Source organism: Penicillium chermesinum, assembly GCF_028974085.1.
Source record: "Penicillium chermesinum strain IBT 19713 chromosome Unknown utg000002l:1.0-5270490.0:1.0-5274688.0, whole genome shotgun sequence".
Classification (NCBI taxonomy): Eukaryota; Fungi; Ascomycota; class Eurotiomycetes; order Eurotiales; family Aspergillaceae; genus Penicillium; species Penicillium chermesinum.
Genome location: NW_026695312.1, coordinates 3,980,352 through 4,000,134, shown reverse-complemented (window position 1 = coordinate 4,000,134; position 19,783 = coordinate 3,980,352). Strand labels below are relative to the sequence as shown.

Below are 19,783 nucleotides of genomic sequence, written 5' to 3'. Positions count from 1 at the left end.
CGATCCGGAGCCAGTCGAGTCAGCACTACAACAGAGATTGCCATCTAAGCCCGATTAGGGCATTGTACAGGAAAATTAGGTAAAATCAAACAGGTTTGTGACGTTACCAGCCTGGGCGCATACGATGCCGAGCAATATAATACCGACCTGACGGCCAGGCTTTTCGTAACTTTTTCATACCACGATCCCTCCAGTTGAAAACAGAAAAAAAAAACCCTTAAATCCCCGCGAAAGGGAGGGGGGCCACCGAAAAGGTAACAAAAAGTGGGCCGGGAGCAAGCGATTCCAGTTCCGAAACGTGTCAGCGTGGCACTCGACCCACAATGCATTGGTTTCCCCGGATATCCGGTTCCACTCTTCGTTCCACAATGGATAGGGATAAATAGGCTGAGTCAGCTATTCTGCTCGGATGCGGTGTTCCCGGGCATCCGAGCTTCTTGTACTGTGTACTTTGGTGGAGAAACTGCGTAACCGCACCCTTGTGTCTTCTATCCCGCTGAAACGGTACCGCATAATCCGCAGTCCTTACAAGAATGATTCATGTGTTGCCGAGACGTTCGGCCCACGGCTCCTACGAGACTGATCGCGGAGTTAGTAGATCGGTCGCGGTTCCGAATTGAGGACGCGCAGTAAAAACTCTCCGTCTACTACTGTGTATCCGGGCCCCAACCTGATGGCTCCGAAATCATTCCGTCTCCGAATCCAAGTTCCTCAGCAACGAGATATGTGACCGGGACCTCCCAGCCTGATCTGGCATATAACGTATATTGCATGCGTATGTCGATGTGGCGAGGGTGAAAACAGGTCAGTCAGCATTTGGCTAATATGTATCATATGTAAATTCAACTGCATCACATTGGATGTATCCTTGAACAATGACATGCTTGGATCATGGCCCAGATGGCTTAGACTTTTTTCATATACCGAAACATCGAGCATGTGATCCGCCTTGACCTTGGCGAAATCTCACCGTGACGTGTACTAGCCTCGTACCGTTAACAATGAGACGGACCAAAATATTTCCAACTTGGCGTGCATAAGCTGATCCATGGATAAGGTAGCAAGCTAGTCTAGATGGTCGGGAAAGCCACAAGGGTCACATTTGATACAGAAATATTATGAAGATAAGGCGTCCCCTTCCTCGTCCTCATCCTCGTCATCTCCAATAGGCTCCACCAGTAGGTTCCCGCCACGGCCAATCTTATCACGGATTGAACCACCATCCTCCACAGGGAACACAGCTCGGGGCATGGGCGATACCAGTCGAAAAGCATACTGGTGCACGAACCCTTCGGGTTGGGAAATACCCATAGCTCGACCAGCATCTTCTAACATCTCGTGACATTCAACCACAGCATAGAGCTCTTCTAGATCAGCATCGGGGGCGAAGCGACGCATGATACGCTCGCCCGAGGGAAGTCGTACGCTAATGCGAACTGCATCTTTAACGTCGGTGCCTGGCTCCCGGCTGAGGGATTGCGCCCGCCATTGTCTCCATTGAGTAAGGTCCCGTCGCCGCTTTTCCTCAGCTGCTTGGCGTTCCGCTGCTGCCTGCTCTTCCTGCAAGCGCGCGGCTTCGGCTTCTCGGCGCTGACGGGCCCGCTCCCGGTCGATCGCAAGAGACCGCTCGTAGCAGAGTCTTGTTCCTCACGGAGGCTCCGCGAAGCCTGTTGCTCGGCGCGTGTGGACCGGATGCCCTCTATTTGCTCTTGATGGGATGTGACAGCCGTGCGCAGCTTTGTTGCGAACTCGGTCGGCGAGACGGGCCCTGTGATTCGTCCGACTACGGACATGGCATTGGAGGAGACATTGGGGGTGTGGACAACCACTGCCACGAATGGAAACTTGGTGACTCGCAGAGAGTTGGCCACCTGGTAGGCTTCGGAATCCTGGACGTTGCCACCCCATACTAGAATATTATTTCGCGGGTCGTTGATGACCTCCAGCACCTCTGGTGCGAGAAGAGTGTCCCGCACCCACCCGCTTGTGTCGTCGTGCTCGGGGGAAATCAGCACAACCAGTAGAAACTTCAGGTCGCGGTGCGCCTTCTCCAGTGACATGTTGTAACCGTTTTCCAAGAAAGGAATCGAGTGTGATCCATGTTCCTCCTCAAACTCGCGGATGAATCGAGCGGCCGTGTCCTGTGGGCCTAATGATCGACGGCCGGTGGTATTCCGTCGAGCACCTTGGAGGGCCGGGTTGGAAGTTGCATTGAAGAGCCGTGGAAGAAATGGGAACAAAGTCCCGAATAACCGGTAGGAGCCATAAAGCAGTCTGTATATGAGATTGAATGGGGTGAAAAGGAGGGCAAGTACAAAGGGCGGGCGGTAGACAGGTTGGTTTTCAGGCTGCGTATCGACTCTGGGAGCTGGATCTGTGCCCCGTGCGACAGAGGATAGCTGTTCAGCGATGTCTTCGGTCATCAAGTTTTGGGTTCTGCGAGCAAGTCGTGGTGGTGGCGATGACGGAATTGTAGATCGAGCTTCGTCCAGTGGATCTGGTCCCTCACCATCGAAGAACTTGGAAATAGCAATCTGGTGACGTGGGGGTTAATATACGATCGGCGAAACTCAAAGAAGACAGCTTGTACCTGAACGTTCCATTGGGACCGCCGCAGTAAAGGGATTGCCTCGGCGGGTTCTTGGCCTGTTACAGTAGTGTACTGTTCAAGGGCACTTCTCTCGCTAGGAGAAAGCCGGTCCAGATCAAGGTCGGCCATGGTGAACAGATTGACAGGTTAGAGCTCCGGAGCAGTCGAAGCCAAGAGGGCATAAAAGCGGGCAAATCGCCACCGCCTAGCCCGCCTGTACGTCAGCGGGACCATCTAATCTAGTTAGTTCCCACAAGGGGGAAATCGAGTTTGTTCGTTTTATTTTGTCTTCGGTGTATCTATTGGTGCTCCAAACTAACTACCGGGAATTAGCACTTTATCATTACTACCGTAGAGAATGTCAAAACAAAAAATGAGCCGTAAAATTCATTCAAAGTCCTTGTTTTAACCGAATAATAGCAGCTCTAAGCGCAGTACCGGAATAAGAATATCAGGAACGAAAAAAGAGCTTATTATAAAAGAACTTTAAAGTCCTTGCCGAAACCAGATGTCAGCAACAAATTCCTCTAAATGAGGCACCGGAACGCGAATGTCAGTCTCGCCTGGTAACGGAGAGCGTGCCATTATCTCTTGGATGGTGATGTGGCACTGAGGGCTGTGTTGCGACTCCATTCTGATCCCGTGTGATAGTAAGCTGTTGTCGAGTCATTTGGCGGTAACGTGAACGAGTATAGCGAGTCGGTGAGGTACTTCGATTCAGCACAATACAGTCAATAGTGATCTGTGCTAGAGTTCAGTGGATCGCAATAGTAATTACCAGTTTGACTGCTCTATTCGAGTTGGCTAACCACCATGCCGCGTCACATTTCAGTTTACCCGGGATTCGGAATATCCCACTTCCAATACTACTGTTGGCCAATCACGAATGTTATCCTCTGGCATATATTGCGAGTCAGGTTCTTTGTGACTCGAATTTCCAGCTATACGAGTAGATCGATGGCATCAGACACGATGGCCAGGTTTGAGGCTATTGCTTGGTTTTTCAGGACGAAGTCCCATCCTCTGGTTGCTCGTTCATGCGGGGCTCCAGTAATGGTAATAATCATACAACGCGTCTCGAAGTCGTAGAAGTTCCGTGTAGCCTTAATATCGTCCTCGAGGCGATGGTTGAGACTTGGACGAGATAGGCTGGAGGGGTGGTTGAAGTTGAGTATTAGATCTGTCATCGTAGCTTCGCCTTCGCCTTCGCCTTCGCCTTCTCCTTCTCCTTCTCCTTCTCCTACGCCAGGCACTTTGAAACCTCAAGTCTGGTGTTTTCCTCTGGTATGTGTACAGTAAACAAAAAAGTGCCCGTTCTACACATCCTGGGCAAGCTGCTGCTACATCAGGAGGACAGCATGAAGGTGAACAAACAGATAAATGTACTGGGTGTATGAGCCCATATACGCTAAAGTTGACAGAATGGCATCAGAGGGCCCAGTGAAGCATTTTTAGTGACAAAAGTATTCGCAACTAGATAAATAATAGTTAGAGCTGACTGCTCTCTTCACTGGATAGCTTTTCTAGAGGGATTACATCATCGATTACTAGGGGAGGTCATCAGGTACGTCAAATGCGTGGAAAGCTAAGACGCTTTAGCTGCTAGGCACAAGAGACTTTGGAGTAATTGGCTTATCCAGAGTCCAGGGTAAGTCCAGGTCCAATCGGCTCCCTACAAGGTATTGCGTACATTTCTTATCACCGGATCCATTGGAGCATCAGCTTGACTGATTCGATCGCGGGCCTGACCGCCTGGACCGTGCACGCCCCTTCGAGTTCGCCCTCGCCCCGCGTCGTCTATCAGTTCTATCTTCCCCGGCTTGAGATTTGGCGGGAGGAGCCTCTTCGGGTCCTGTATCCTTATCTTCTTGCTGATCTGCCAGTTCCATCTCTTTGCCCTAGCCTCTCATTGACTTCCCCATTGATCCGATCCTCCTCCCCCCTCTAACGCGTCCTCCGCCGAGAAAGACATCACATCGCAAGGAATGTGGTTTCCTCTCCGTCCAATCAATCGTCCCATTCCATATCGTTTCAATGGGGTTCCTTCTGCGCTGATCTTATATCCTCGGTACTAGCCATATCATCATGGCCTCCTCCGGCAAGCCTCCTCTGGATGATTCCCGCCGTACGCTGGGTTCGCCCAAAATGAAGTCACGGGGTAAGTTGCGCTCAACTCTGGGAGGAAAGCATGCATTAGAGGCTTTCGAGATCGGGAATACTCAATCAGCCGGTCATAACTGGAGGAACTTGCACTAACTCAACCCTCGACAAATAGAGAACGCGAAAGATACTCTATGTCGAAATGTGACTATCTATGGCCGATGTCGTTTCGAAGATAAAGGTAGCTAGCTATACCGGTATGAGACGTGAGGAATGATGTCAACTTATGGTTCTTCTAACAGGCTGTGCTTTCAATCACGATCCTCAGAAACTCAACGCAGCGCATCAGTCAGACGGGTATTTCACCATTTTATCCTACAACTTTTCTTTGCATCGTTGGGACTGACAAGATTTTCCATGATTCAGTAACAAGAAACGATTCAATGTTGATTCGCCCAGCTTCACTCCTTCTATTTTATCCGGCAACGGCTCATCCGCCCCGAAGAAATCCATTATCTCTCCTAAAGCTGCAAGTGCAGCTCCGTTTCAACCACGAATTTCCTCATCCCGTATGGTGTCTTTTAGTCCCGAGTTGCGATCTCCACTGACTGGCAAAGGCTCTAACTCGAGCACTCCAAGTGCGGGACAAGACGCAGGAGCTTCCGACTGGACGGTTGCTGATGTGCAAGAATTTGTACCCCAAGGTTTCGGTGACCATGTGGTAAGTTGGACGCGCTGGATTTTATTACCCGCCCCTGTCTCTTTATTGAGGGGTTTTACCCTGCATGCCTCTTGATGCTACAATTCTTAGAATTGGTGCCCATCTGGGGTCATGCTAGCTATTCTGTCAGCACTTACGGCAGTGGACCTGAGCCCCAACACTCAAGGCTGGGTAGCCCCAGCAGAGCACGTTACGTCTCGAACCAGGCGAACGCGCCTCTCCAACCCAACCCATTTCACGCATTCATTTGAGCCCCCACAAGCTAACACCTTGCCTAAGGCGTCCCTGCAGGGCAATGGGAACGGTTCGCTCGCCTCTGCTGCTTACGACCCCTTTGTGACGGCCTCGACTCCTTTGGGCGCAGCAGGTGCTGTTGGAGCTGTTCCCGCCAACCCATACTCACACGATGCCGCTGCCGCTGCGCTCAGTGGGGCTTTCTTTCCAGCTCAGGCTGGCTTTCAGCAACCGGTACGTTTCGATGCAAATCTCATCATGCATCATTGACTAACCTGTTCAGGCCCAATATCACCTCTACGCCCCGATCGGCCCTCACAGTCAAAATATTCTAGGTTATCAGCGTAACGTCCACGATCTTTTCCTCGCAAACGACCTTCGAGAGGAAATGCAGAAGAAGTCTGCAGCCACTTTGCAAGCTCTCCCAAGTACGTTGATTGAGATTTTATCTGAAAGGTTGCATTGGACTGACATGCTCTTCAAGACACTCAACTCCCTGCCCAAGTCGACTATTTCCACTCTCTAGTGCCACTTGACCTCAGCCACCAGAAGAACGCGGCTACCTTTGGCTATCCTAGCTGGGTGTACAAAGCCCAATCCAGCAAGGATGGCAAATTCTACGTGCTTAGACGGCTCGAAGGTATGGTGACTCCGATACGGCAGCAGAGGAATCGCTAACCAAGACTAGGATTTCGCTTGACAAATGAGAAAGCCATTCGATCCGTCCAGGCATGGAAACGTGTGTGTAGTGGAAGCGTGGTGACTGTTATCGACGCATTTACGAGCCGTAGTTTCCAAGATAGCTCCCTCATATTTGTGACCGACTACCATCCACTATCCAAGACTCTTGCGGAGCAGCACTTGGGCGCAGGAAACCGCTTCCAAACTCGCCACAATACTCCCGTCACTGAGCCGGTTCTATGGGGCTATATGACCCAGATCGCCAATGGACTGAAGGCAATCCATTCTAATGGCCTCGCTGCCAGAGTTCTCGAGCCAAGCAAGGTCCTCTTGACGGGCAAAAACCGCGTCCGTCTGAATGCCTGCGCTATCTTGGACGTTACTCAATTTGATACACAGCGGACCATTGCCGACCTGCAGCGGCAGGACCTGGTCAATTTCGGCCAACTGATTGTCGCCCTTGGAGCAAATTCTCCCAGTGTAATGCACAACCCTACGAAAGCCATGGAGCACTTCACCCGGGCATATGGGCCCCAGATGAAAACCTCTGTCTTTTGGCTCTTGAATGCACTCCAGACCCCAAGCTCAGCTCAGGAGCACCACACCATCGATGTATTTATATCTGGTATCTCCTCCCAGCTGATGTCGACGTTTGATTCCGCGCTACACCTCGACGATCAACTCACATCCGACCTCTCTCGCGAACTGGAGAATGGACGCTTGGTACGTCTAATGACAAAGCTCAACTTTATTAACGAACGACCCGAATACGAGCATGATCGTCAGTGGTCTGAGAACGGCGAACGTTACTTCCTCAAGATCTTCCGTGACTACGTCTTCCATCAAGTAGACGCCCAGGGAGATCCTGTTGTCGACCTCGGCCATGTTATTACATGCCTGAATAAACTTGATGCGGGGACTGAAGAGAAGATCACTCTGGTGAGCCGTGACGAACAAAGCTGCTTCATTGTCAGCTACAAGGAGATCAAGAAGGCCCTCGAGTCTTCGTTCCAGGCTCTTATGAAGCCGACTCGACGGATGCACTAACCCTGCCAGCCGCGGCGTTTCGAAATTAATCTTGTGAGAGGGTTGCGCTGAGTACCCGGCCCTAAGGTTTCTTTTTTTCTGGTTCCCTTTCTGTTATTGTTGACACATCCCCTCTTCCTTTGTACACAGGCTACGTCTGCGTCACATCCAGACAGCCGCTTGTGTTGTTGGAGTTCCCTGAGATGGAGGGTCTCGGCTCCTGTTGCAGTCGTTTGCATATATCTTCAAGCCATATCCCTGCACAATCTGACGGGAAATACAGATAAAGAATGAAGAAACCCAATACTATTATTTCAATCCACGGGACTGGTTTACGAACAAGAAATATAGGCCTGTACAAATCTCTGGACTTGCGTGTCGATAGCACATTCGCACGAAGCGAATCGCCCCCGATCACTTTTCATAATGGTATTTTTGCAGACCGCATTGCAATTCTTTGTCCGTTTTTCGTATTTCAAAGCGACTTGAAGGTCTACTAATCTAGATCTGGGATAGGCAGCCCATTGACAATTTTAACCTTCCGTCCCAGCTTATCCAACGCAACCTTTGAATTATGTGCCCGCAAGCTTGCAGTCTCTTCATCCGGCACAAGCACAAAATCATATGTGAGCAGCGCGTGGTCCTCCGGAACCCCATATTTCTGCGCATATTCCGGACCCGCCTTTCCAATGTCCACCACGAGAGAGTTCTTGACGCCAAACACAGCATCCGACGTCTCGTACGGATCCCCTCGAAGATACAACGCACTATAATCCGTGTTAGCAAGATCATCCCAACCCCGCCGCACTTGGGAAACAGAGACACATACGTAATCAAATGATCAAACCCCTCCTTCTCAAACATAAAATGCATGTGCGAAGGTCGATACGGATGCCGGAACAGCTTCAACAACAACTTCCCCCACAGGCCCGTCATGCGGAATGGGGTACGGCACCGGCGTGATCGCCTTAAACCAGAACACCCCCTCCTTATCAGACCTCATCACGCAGCGCCCATCCGGCCCATCCCTCTCCGCATACTGCACGTCATACTTCCCCGACGAATCCGTCTCCCAAATATCAATCTTCGCCCCCTCGATCGGCCGCCCCTCGGTATCCTTCAGCGTGCACACCACGAGGAGGGGCTCGCCCTTTGGGTCAGACGACATGCTCTGTCCCGCGCTGATTTCCTCCGCCTCGTGCGTGTGGAAGGGCCCTAGGACCGTTCCTTCGGTGCTGCCGGGAGGCTTGGGATGGTCGATCGAGTCGACGAGGAGGGAGAGGCCGAGGACGTCGGAGAGGAGGATGAATTCCTGGCGTACGTCGCTGCAATTCTTACCGACTTCGGTGAGGAAGAGGAGGCCGGCCATCCATTCGTTCGTGCTGAGGCGGGTTTCGCGGGCGAAGTCGTGCAGGTGGGTGACCAGGCGCTCAAGGATATATCTCATGCGCGCGTCTTCGCAGAGGGAGTTTATGGCGATGACGTTCTCGGTAATGTTTTCGATATTCAGATCTTTCATTGGAGGGATTTTGACTTTTGAGGGGTCCATGATGGGCTGTATTGAAGGCCTTGGCTTCGATCGTGATGGTGTTGGGTATAATTGGGTATAGTCAGTCCGTGGAGTGAAAGGTCTGAGAGAGAATCTTGAGGGGAATTCGGTCTTGAACTGTCGGACAACAGCGGGGGGTTATACACTCTACGGAAATACGGCAGCGTCCAGTCGGAGGATGGTGGGGAGGGTACTTTCTTACGAGCTTGGACGTTGCTCCCCAAAGATTTGGGAGCTTCCGAGCGTTGGGCTCCCCGCAGGCCCCGCTCGTCCAGCGATTTAGCGCGGCGCAATTACTTTTGCCTCCCGCTGAGGCCCGGGAAACCCCCACGGCAGTTGACGAGCTTGGGGCATCGCATCTGCCGATCTTCAATTGGCAAGTTCGTTTCTATATTTTGGACAAACTTCAAGGTCGGGGCATATTGGCCTTTTTACCTCTGGAATTCTCACTGTACGTTCTAGTGCAAATCGCTGTAGGTGTAGCATGCATGAGAGTATACCCGGTCCTTCCCCGCACGGAACCATACTAAGTTCTTGGTCAGCGATCCCTAAGCTGCTAACTAAGAAGCTTGAATGTTCGGAAGAGATATATCCGAGATAGTCCAATTCCATATTTAACGGCCCAGTCGCTACCAACTAGGCCCTAACAATAGTCGTTCCTATTGAATTGGAGGACGTAACGCCCCTCTGGTGTAACACTAGCACATATGGCTCGGTCTTTGCGTTTGCTAGGAGGGTTGGGCCCGATAATAATCCTTATGAGTAGGATCTTCTTGGAACCATCGTTGCCTGATCCGAGTATTGATATTATGAAAAGGGTGAAATTGAATCCCTGATCAAGGTATGTCGTACAGACTTTTTGATCAGCGCTTACTACCAGCCTTGGGTTCGGGCCATTTCATGTCAACCCCCGCCGGAGGCATCAATTTCTGCATCGAAAGTTCAAGGGAACATTCATTAAACTCCATGAGCTTTGTTTCTGTCTTCAATGGCATACGGCATAGATCAAAAGAGGTTCGTTATCGGAATCCTATATCCGGGTCTTATCACCTATCATCTTTGATTGTGTTACATATCACGTTCTGACAGTTCTTGAGGTGGATGGTACGCGAGTTCTTAGAGTAATGGAATACGATGATAAAGCCCAACTTAAAGTGGTATCGACTGTGCTAAACCGGCAATGTGATCGCATGCTCTGATACTAGTATAGACAATATATGGACTAGATATGAACTAGAGATGAAAATGAAAAAAAAAAAAGTTGCACCTCTCTGTCCATTTCGCGCGAAACACAACTCCATCACTCACCATTCGCCATCGCCAAACCTGTACAAAATATATATAAAATACAAACAAAGAAAACAAATGACTACCGAAGCCGGGTTAAACGCTCGCGCTCATACATCCGTTCGCGCTCAAGCTCCCGCTCCCTCGCATGATCTCGATCTCGATCTCGATCTCGCTCCCGATCGGCCGTCTCACGCTCATAAGAGACGTCTCCAGCGCGCTCGACCACCCTTTCCCGCTCCTGCACGGCAGCCGCCACGCGCGTATGATGATCTACCGTGTCCATGATAGCCCGCATCAACCGCTGATTGGCATCCGGATCCTCCTCCTCGTTCGGCGCAGGTCTAGACCGGCCGCCGTTCTCGGTCTCGCTCTTTGCTCTGCGCGGAGAGTTCCCCGAGGAGAGAGGGAGAGTGGCGCCGGGCCCCGGTGTCACATGGGGAGCTCCGGGAGCCGACTCGCGGCGGTTATGTTGCGGACTATATCGAGGATATTGCTCTGGGGCTGAAGCGGGAGCTGGAGGGGGGGTCTGCCGAGTGCGGGCCGTGCGGTGAATATGGGCCGGTTGGATGAGTTTGGATGGGCAGTGACACGGGGCGATCGGGCTCAGGGCGCTCGCGTGGGGCTGAGCTCCATGCCGCGGCGCGGATTTCTTCTTCCTTGACTTCGCGCCATGAACACTTGCAGTGTTTCTTGGTGCAGCCGACGCATGCTGTGAGGTTCTTGACGCAGTCCATGTGGAGGCGTCGGCAACGGTCACAAGGTGGTACAACGCGTTCGCCGCGTTGGAGCTCTTCCATGTGCGCTATCATCTCTGTTTGAAGGGGCCGCCCTCGTCCTTTTCTTGGGGGGCGGTTTTGGGTGGGGGGAGGAGAGGATGGTGTGCCTGGTATGGCTACCGGGGTGGATGAGGTGTTGTAGAGACTGTATCCGGCGGGGTCGGACCCTCGTGGCTGTGGTGCTGGTGGAGGGTTGCCAGATGCAGCGGGATCCTCTAAGCCGCGGGTCTGGCGATCTGCTGTGGTGAAGAACTTCTTCATCAGTTCGGAGCGGGTGGTCGGGGATGCACCTTTGACCGAAGTTCCATTGATTATCGTCACATTATCGGTGTTGGACTGCGGGAACATAAACTGGGAAGCGTGGGCTTCTGCCTCTGCCTCCGCTCGCGCTGCATTCACAGCCAGGAAGCCGGGGGGAGTTCGTGATTGTAGAATGGCCGTTGGCATGGTCTCCCGACCGCATCTGCAGACTAGCATCGTTCTCCCGGCGGGTCATGATCGCGGTGCGCCGATTCTTGAGACGATAACTGAGTTGGCGGGCCCGAGCAGACACTATATGCGTCAAGGTAAGCATTGGGTCAAAATATGGCACTCTGGACAAAGAAGATCCTCGAACTTACCTTGATCTGCCATCTGGATGATTTGTTGGAGGTTCTTTTCCAGAATCTCCAACCCGCCAAGCTCTTTCTCCTCATCTTCAATGATAGGCTGCGGAGGAATCATCTTCTGCGGCATGCCCGACGCAATGAGCACAAAATCCTCCTCGCTAATCTCCACCCGACACTGCTTGGTATAGAATTGACAGACGCGCACCCCATTGCGGGTCTTTTCCAGATTAAACTGCTCCGGCTTGCTTTTGGCGAACTCGACCACATCGAGCCAAGTAACCGTCGGTCCATCCTTGCCATGCGTTTTGAGGACTTTCGGCGGCCCGTCAAACAGGCGCTCAAAGCGTTTGATCAAGATCGGGCCCAGCGGGCATGCGCCCAGATTCCCGGCGATACTTTCGTGGCGCTGAAGCACTCCGTCATACTCGCCGATCAGGTGGATAATCGCAGGCATGGTATCGTCCGCAGACACCAGCGGCAAGTTGTCGGGGTATTGGCGCGCAAGATAGTTAATCTGAAGGTGGTTCGAGTGTGTCTTGGGGACTTTGGACTGGGGCGGGTGGTCAATCGTGGGAGATCGAGGCCGCTTGTTGGACGGTTCCGCCGTCGGGTTGCGGGACTCCATGGTGGAATTGGTCGGGACGGTGACTAGTTCACTCATAAGGAGGACGTTGCTGTTTGAGGAGCCGGTCTTCAGTCCCTCTCGCGACCAGGGGCCCAGCGGGAAGAGAGTGAGTGGCTCAGCAGAACCCAGGGTAGCTGAAAGGAGGGGATTGGTCTCCCCAAAAAAAAAAAGGGGCAAGACAGGGGCGAGCAGGCTTTCCGAAGACGATATAGAAACAGCGGAACCTGAGCGGAGGATTACTGGAAAGCGCGCGGGCGTATTGGGCGACAGAGAAACAGCATGGGGCCCATGAAGAGGAGGAGAACAAGACAAGGCCTTGGGGAATGTCAAGTCCCCCCCCCCCGGCCTGGAAGAGGTACCCAATACTTACACTGGGAGGGAGTATTTACCAATACGCAGCGGAGGGTCCCGCTCTCCGCCGAGAGGCCCCGCTGCGTATTGCAGGCGCCTATGTAAATGGGAGACCCACGCCTAGGACCTCAGGATACCAGATCCAAGGGGGAAAAGCTTAAGCCTTTTTTGTAACGCAAACATTGAGCAATGGTAATACAGTATAGTGCTGATCAACGAGACAAGCCTTTTTGGGGGCCTCCACATGAGCGGGCTCCTCAATTGGGATGATTACTCTCGTTAAACGTGGGTGCCTGGCGGCCTTTTGGTGGCCGCCTAGAGCCAGCTCTGGTACGGCTGATATTCTCCACCGGATCGAGTTACAGTCACTGAAATGATGTGATGGACAGCCTAGCGCTATGTTGTTGATTGGCGAGGAGTGCCTGCAAGCTGCTGGGAAGTACCAAAATGGGTTCCATCGAGAACGGGCACTGCTGTAGCTCCCGGAATATCGGAACGTCGACCAAATCTCCGCTGGGCGTATCAATACCAGTCAAATACGCATAACTTACGGGCGGGATGGGCAACGGCGGACACCTCGATTCTGCCCCAATCACTTCCGCCGAAAATCCCTCATACTGCACTCTCCTCTGTCTCGCTTGGTTCCCTATCTGGGTTTAGCTTCCCTCTAACCTCCCCTTCGTCGCTTGTCCGTCTCTCCCCACCCATCTCACCGCTTAAACATGTCCGAACGAGGCTCTTTCCGTGGCGGCCGTGGTCGCGGCGGGCGTCAGCCCCAGCAAAAAGGTGATAAGGGTGCTGCGCAAGAGAAGCCGAAGAAGGAGAATATCCTCGATCTCAACAAGTACATGGACAAGGAGGTCCAGGTGAAGTTCAATGGCGGTCGCGAAGGTAAAGGTTTTGATGGCTGTGTGTTCCGCCTTTGATACTGATATCGATTCTGCCAGTTACCGGTACCCTCAAGGGCTATGATCAACTTATGAACCTTGTGCTCGACGATGTCAAGGAGGCCATGCGCGGTATGTATCTCTTTCTGGGGAGCTTTATGTTCTGCGAGTATATGCTCTTCATGAATAAATTCTAAATTCCTCCAGATGACGAGGGCAACCTGACCACCCGCCCGCTGGGCTTGATCGTCGCCCGCGGGACCCTCATCGTGTTGATTTCTCCAGCGGATGGTAGTGAGGAGATTCCCAATCCATTTGTCCAGCCCGAAGAGTAACCATACACTACTTCTGTTTTATCGATCCAAGCAAGATACCCGGCTTCTTGGAGAACGTCTGCATGACATCAGCCTACTCTGGAAACCATCAAAAGCAATGGGTCTCAATTCTTCATGGGTGGGACATGTGATGAAGGGAACGCATGCAGCGTGTTTGCGGTGATCCGTGGTGGCCTCTATGATGGAGGCTTCAAACACGAAACATGGATACTATACCAAACCTTCCATAAACTTGAAATAAAAGAATGACTCGCATGTCCAACGAGATGAAAGAGTATATATGCGCAAATACATAGGGATTTGGGAAAGTCCATTCATCCTTTAAAAGCACATGCCCATTCTCGCCCGGATGGTCTCAGGATGCGCCGGGCAGGAACGCTGTACATGGCTTCAGGAATCATGCCGTATTAGTAGGCATTGCAGCGCTTCTAATCCTACACTATAGAGATGGTAATTTAAGGTTGAGAGTCGGGGGGAAAACCTTGGAGCTCCAAATTAGAGCCATTGTTTATCTCTTCGTTTGTTTCCTCTTTTTCTGTACTTATAATCATGGTTTCTTCTCGTGTCCCCTTTCGGGACGCTTTCACATCCCCACATATCCCCAGCGTCTCGTCCCTCTTCCTGCCTTTCCCGGACGCGAGATTCAGCCATGACCTCCGCCAGTACAAGGATAGTAGCCTCTCCAATAGCTCTCAGTGAGTCTCTCCCTAATATTATGCTTATGTGTCTTGATGAGCACTAATGGCTCTAGGACTGTCAACCTCTTCCCGCCCTGACACCGTGCAAGAACTGGCGGAACTTATACAATCCCATAACGTGACCTACATACGCGGTCCGCCAAAGTCAGGCAAGACCGAGCTGGCCTTGCTTTTACGTCACCACCTTAAAGAAAGTGGTCGATCGGTCATTTACCACAATGATTGGCCTCCTCCTAATAAGGATCCTAGAGATACAAGGACTGCTTGTGGCATGCTGATTGAACATGCTCAAGATGAAGGCCATGAGATCGGCCACACAGATATGTTCTGTATGGACGTCTTTTGGATACTGGACAATGTGCACCACACCTATCATGAGGAGACTTTTTGGACTGGCTTTATACGTGGCTTCCCAAACACTCGATACAACGGCGTCTGCCTGCTTGCGCAACAGGGAGATCCCTATTTCGGTATCGACGTTTTATCCTTTGACCCCTTCGCTTCCCATGATCAGGCCTGGTTCCAAATGCAGCAGCGTGTGTCGATCGTCCCGAAGTTTGACACGCCAAATTCGCCTCAATTCGGTCTGTACTTTACCCGCTCGGAATTCAATGACTATGTCCATCGCTTCTGTGGACACCACGCTTCCACCCTTTCCCTGAGTGATTCTGCTTCCGACTTTGTTTTCAACTTGACAAGGGGCCACCCTTCGGCAGTTGCCGCCGTACTGGTCGTTCTGCAACAGGTGTCGAGCCCGCGTCCATACCCGATGATTGTAGTGGTTCATCCTACTGATTACTTTGGCAGGTTGTGGATCTGTCCCGCAACGTGAAGGATAGCTGTCCTTTCGAAAAGAGCAGAATCCAGGAATTTCTAGATGGTAAGCACAGAGAGTTCTTCCTCGGCCTCCGCAACACTCCGTTTGGGGAGACCTTGCCCAGCAGTGCAACGCTTGACCAGCCCAGCATTGCTTGTCTCCGCGAGGTCGTGCTTAAGGGGAGCATTCCTTGGAAGTCGTTGGATGGCGGCACACGGCGTTGTGTTCAGGAAGGTTGGCTCTATACCGACTTTCCAGGTGTTCGTACATGTCCAGACGATCTTGTCTGCACCTTTCCCACGCCACTACACGCACGGATGACACAATATCTCCTGTCAACCCTTCGGAGGCAAAAGTGGATCTCTATGCACTAAGAGACACCGTGCTGCTACGGGTGTCAGCGGCAATCAGGTCCCATCGATAAAAGCAAAGCTCAAAGCAAAAATTTCTTGCGAACTCTACTCAATCGTCATGCCTTTACTTCCACGTTCAATGCTCCAGGATGAATAAATTGAAGGTATCATAGGTGCTTTAATGAGAGTCAATGACTGTACAACCCCAGCCCGTAAACCACTCCATTTCAAGGCGATGGAGAAACAACTTCCCCAAACTCGCCATCGTCTTCCACATTATCGCCATCCACGGCTGGCGGCGGGTGCTGCAGGTCCCGAGGGCCACCGCCCTTCAAACGTTTCACACCATCTCCATTCTCGAGCCAAGGCCCGGCTTTCTCCATACTATCAGTATAATCGACACCAATACGAAGATTCAACCCCGCGCTCAAAGCTCGTTCGATACGCGCTTCGCGAGTTTGCGAAACAAGAGTACGGAAGACATGCACGAAGAAGCCGCCCAGGATGTCAACTGACCAATCTTCCGGCACGAGCTCCAAGACTTCAGTGACGTCGAACCACGCCGCAAAACGCGCGAGGAGGTCACTTGTTCGCTCTATGCGCTCAGACAGATCCTTGATGTGAAGAAACTCATCTAGAAGATCGCGGAAGAGTTCAGACTGCAACGCATAGTCCGCGAGCTCAGGCTCGGCTTTGGTTGAGGAGGTTGGGCTGCGTGGACCACCGAATAGACAGTACCGGATCGCGGAGTCATAGTCCCCCAGGCCGTGTGTCAGGAGTCGCAGTGCAGCGCGATGACGACCTTGCAACCCGTCTAGAATGATGCTCTCTGAGACGAGGTCGTCTTGAAAGGGCTCGATTCGCTTCAGCACCTTAGGTATGGAATATGTGATTCCTGCGGGAGAGAGAATCAGACGAGAACTGGGTGCCCGAGGTTCCACTAAGCAGCTGGAGAAGTCGCAAACGAGATTGCCACCAAGCCTCTTCGGGTTTATTCTCGACAATGAAGTTCAGGTACGTTGGTTTGGGGGGTCGAAGAGCCCGGTACGTGGAGTATGACTCTGAGAGGGATGCCCGTGCCTCTGGTGAGGTTTCGAGCACCGAGATGACTTCGTCCAAATAGTAGGAGATCAAGTCATCCGCATATTGCGTATAATGTTTAGCGAAGACCAGGTGCTCCAGATAAACTTGGACGGCCGTAAGGGCACGCTCTTTGAGCAAAGAAACGACGTCTGCGGGGTCAAACTTCACCCGGCTAGCATTGTCCGCAAACACCTGAATACCCAGACTGGGATTCCGGGCCGCAAGCCAGGAGCCATAGTCTTCGACTAGTTGGGCGTCCTTGATCTTGATCAAGTATTCACGCATCTTCTTTTCAATGCTATGGGCGGTGACCTCTCCTCCGACGTCCAGCTCGCCATCGATGATCCTTCGCCATGTCTTGAGGACATTGCCATACATCTTCCGGCTCTGGTAAAGGCGACTCAGGACATAGAGTCTCTTGTACTGCTCCAAGAGCATCACTGCACGTTCGAAGTTCCCTTTCCAGGTATCAACTAATAGATTCAAGTCGTTCGAAGTATGTGAATGAGCACGTTGCTGGGCAGTCAAGTGGCTGTCTTGCTCAAGGAGCAGATGCAAAAGAGCAGCGTCAATACTGTCAAAGACATAGTTCTCGTCTGTGATACTACCGTAGCCCCGCTTCTGTTGCCACGAAGAGAGGAAACGCCTCAGCATGCTGAGAACCGGGCCATGGGCAGCTGCCCCAGAAGACTCTTTGCTTCGTTCCTCTACTTGCTTGACGTATTTATGTGTTAGAGACACCAGTCCGGCATGGTTCCATATTCCTTGTGGGCCTTGTTGGACCTCACATCGGAGTAGGGGAATAAACAATAAGACTAGGCGCGGGTCAAGGTTACCCGCCAAAAGAGCCTTCTCGGTATTATTTATCGCGGCATCGCTCGTATGCTCTGGGCGCATAGAAAGGAGATCCCCGTACAGGAGGAGACTGGCCTTTTGCTTCAAATAGCCAAGACCAATGAACTCAGATTCGTTCTTCGGCTCAAGGTCCTGGATTGAGACCATCAGGTCCATGACAAAGTCTCTCTGTAAAATGATATGGCGGCCATCACTTTTGGACTGGGCCTTTTCCAGTGCGTTCTCAAGCTGGACAACCAGGGGATTCTTCACAATGCGCCATATTTGGGAGCCTGACCAGAGAACCAGACTACTTTGGAGTTTACCCAGGCCCTGTGCAAATTTCGCCTCTTCGGCATTCCTCTGACTTTCCCAGTCTCGCTCTTTTTTAGTATTATCGGCATCTGAGAGTTCTTGGGATTCAAAGAGCTCTTTTTCTTTCTGAAGCTGCTCGATAGACGCTTGTGTTCGCGGATCCGAAGATGAAGCATGCGGGGACAATAGAGGTGATTTCAACCGGACCATCTGTAAGAGATTGCCAATATCTTGAAGATCAATTTGGCTGGGACTAACGGTGTGTCGTAGTCCAACCTGAGCAGATGCACCTTCAGGAGATGGGATTGCTATTCTTTTCTTATGTTGCTCAATCTCTGCTGGGTCGTCATACCAACGCTGAATTTCCAGAGCGGTCGAATTGTCGGCTTCTTTAATCAGCGCAATAATAAACTCCTCTCTGGAGGCATTGTTTGGCTGAAGTGCTTGGTCGTCTTTGCCAGCATCAACGACAACTGATTTTGGGTACCGAGAAAAGTTGATCGTCCCATGGACAACTTCACCATCAGTGTCGACAAACATTCCAACACCGGGTTCGGTCTCCTCGGTGCCGGTAACAAGGAGGAATTCTGAGGGGGTTGGTGATACAATATGAGGCTGAAGGGGGTTCGAAACCACCTTTGGAATCGGGGGTAAAGGCTTCAGACTATCAGGAGCAGGCTGTGCTTCCTCATTCTCAGTACGTTCTGAATTTTCTGAGTCCTTTTCTGGAGGCTTATTGCCTTCTCGATCTTCTGAGCTTGATCGTCTCGGAGTGCCGGAGGATGTGAAGGGGTCTGGTGTTCCAGCGGGGGAAGGAGATCTATGAGAGGGAGCTGCTTGCGTTTGTGATTGAGGCTGCAGCATCCCCACAAAGGCATTGAGGCTCGTGCTTCTTCCATGGGTTTGGGACTCCGTAGGAGGAGAACTTGGATAGGACGATGAGGGTGATCGTTTAAGAGGAGTTTGGGGGGCTGGTGTGATGTCTTCCACATTTCCTGACTCGAAGACTTCATTGGATGAGGAAATTGGGAAGAGAGGTATCTGCTGCTGGTATTCTACCTCTAGGAGCGAGTATGAAAGGGAATCAGCAGCACAAGCAATTGTGCCCCTGCGCGCTGCGACCAAACACCCGGGAAAAGCGATGTTCTTGATGCGACGGGCCTCGTCTCCTATTTGTACAAGCATAAGCCTATTTTGTGCAGCAATCATTACTACCGGCTTGTCTTCGGATTCGGGTGTTCGATCGAGATCCAAGCCGCCGATCCAGCGGCAGTGGTTGACCTTGGTGTTTCCGAATGCCGGGCTGAGCTCCGGAAGCATGTAGAACGTAACGGTACCATTGCAGAGGATACAAGCTTTGTTTACCGATGCAAGTATAACGATCTGCTGAACGCCTTTAGGGCCCGTTTCCGGTGTGCTTTGAAATGGTATAGGTAGTCGCGAGGCTAATATGAACGTCGGGTCAGCCGAATCGTCGGAGGCTGCTGGAAGGCAGACAAAGTGCAATATCTCTGCCGCTGAAGTTCCGATGTAAAGGTTTTGCTCTGTCAATCAATTTTAGGTTAGCTCAGAGCTCCGAACCGAATACTAGAGCTTGTTCCAGCTTACCCCAGTATTCAACGCAGGTGATGTAAACGTCGGAGCTATCTTCAGTTGCGAGCGGCACGTCTTCGAATAGAGATCGCAGCACGTAGGGCTCGGCTGCCGGGGGACCAAGCCTACGCCTCCTGCGAGGACCTAGTCCACCATCTGAAGCCATCGTGGCTGGGCTTCTAATGATCGTCGTTCCCCTCCAGCAGTAGATGGAGTTGTAACGGAAGGCGGTCAGCTCCTCAGCCTCAGGGGCCACTTGGTTCATGGACCAGCGACGGATGGATGCCTCAGATCTGAACGGCTGTCAAAGCACCACT

The 19,783-nt window shown here is 51.9% G+C and overlaps 8 protein-coding genes across 8 annotated transcripts; 3 read left to right on the top strand and 5 right to left on the bottom strand.

Moving 5' to 3' along the window:
- Positions 1-1,116: 1,116 nt before the first annotated feature.
- Positions 1,117-2,423, bottom strand: N7468_002360 (clathrin-mediated endocytosis regulator UBX3; the record flags this gene model as incomplete). Its single annotated transcript, XM_058471657.1, has 2 exons — positions 1,117-1,626; positions 1,725-2,423. The coding sequence occupies 2 exons, from the start codon at positions 2,421-2,423 to the stop codon at positions 1,117-1,119; spliced, it is 1,209 nt and encodes a 402-aa protein (XP_058334798.1).
- A 653-nt stretch (positions 2,424-3,076) lies between these two features.
- Positions 3,077-3,531, bottom strand: N7468_002359 (uncharacterized protein; the record flags this gene model as incomplete). Its single annotated transcript, XM_058471656.1, is given in 3 exon segments — positions 3,077-3,199; positions 3,219-3,332; positions 3,428-3,531. The coding sequence occupies 3 exon segments, from the start codon at positions 3,491-3,493 to the stop codon at positions 3,077-3,079; spliced, it is 303 nt and encodes a 100-aa protein (XP_058334797.1). The 5' UTR covers positions 3,494-3,531.
- A 1,144-nt stretch (positions 3,532-4,675) lies between these two features.
- On the top strand, positions 4,676-7,373 carry N7468_002358 (PAN-complex poly(A)-binding subunit PAN3; the record flags this gene model as incomplete). The annotated part of the gene is made up of 8 exons (XM_058471655.1): positions 4,676-4,748; positions 4,866-4,931; positions 4,993-5,047; positions 5,117-5,411; positions 5,502-5,879; positions 5,929-6,073; positions 6,130-6,285; positions 6,334-7,373. The coding sequence occupies 8 exons, from the start codon at positions 4,676-4,678 to the stop codon at positions 7,371-7,373; spliced, it is 2,208 nt and encodes a 735-aa protein (XP_058334796.1).
- Positions 7,374-7,848: 475 nt separating this feature from the next.
- On the bottom strand, positions 7,849-8,901 carry N7468_002357 (catechol dioxygenase; the record flags this gene model as incomplete). The annotated part of the gene is made up of 3 exons (XM_058471654.1): positions 7,849-8,119; positions 8,182-8,207; positions 8,266-8,901. The coding sequence occupies 3 exons, from the start codon at positions 8,899-8,901 to the stop codon at positions 7,849-7,851; spliced, it is 933 nt and encodes a 310-aa protein (XP_058334795.1).
- A 1,369-nt stretch (positions 8,902-10,270) lies between these two features.
- N7468_002356 (uncharacterized protein) lies at positions 10,271-12,200 on the bottom strand (the record flags this gene model as incomplete). The annotated part of the gene is made up of 3 exons (XM_058471653.1): positions 10,271-10,793; positions 10,870-11,430; positions 11,560-12,200. 3 exons carry the CDS (start codon positions 12,198-12,200, stop codon positions 10,271-10,273), a joined length of 1,725 nt encoding a protein of 574 aa, XP_058334794.1.
- A 1,073-nt stretch (positions 12,201-13,273) lies between these two features.
- N7468_002355 (U6 snRNA-associated Sm-like protein LSm7) lies at positions 13,274-13,773 on the top strand (the record flags this gene model as incomplete). The annotated part of the gene is made up of 3 exons (XM_058471652.1): positions 13,274-13,442; positions 13,499-13,570; positions 13,646-13,773. The coding sequence occupies 3 exons, from the start codon at positions 13,274-13,276 to the stop codon at positions 13,771-13,773; spliced, it is 369 nt and encodes a 122-aa protein (XP_058334793.1).
- Positions 13,774-14,422: 649 nt separating this feature from the next.
- N7468_002354 (uncharacterized protein) lies at positions 14,423-15,662 on the top strand (the record flags this gene model as incomplete). Its single annotated transcript, XM_058471651.1, has 3 exons — positions 14,423-14,468; positions 14,525-15,216; positions 15,279-15,662. The coding sequence occupies 3 exons, from the start codon at positions 14,423-14,425 to the stop codon at positions 15,660-15,662; spliced, it is 1,122 nt and encodes a 373-aa protein (XP_058334792.1).
- Positions 15,663-15,868: 206 nt separating this feature from the next.
- Positions 15,869-19,632, bottom strand: N7468_002353 (uncharacterized protein; the record flags this gene model as incomplete). The annotated part of the gene is made up of 3 exons (XM_058471650.1): positions 15,869-16,581; positions 16,607-19,417; positions 19,482-19,632. The coding sequence occupies 3 exons, from the start codon at positions 19,630-19,632 to the stop codon at positions 15,869-15,871; spliced, it is 3,675 nt and encodes a 1,224-aa protein (XP_058334791.1).
- Between the last annotated feature and the right edge of the window lie 151 nt (positions 19,633-19,783).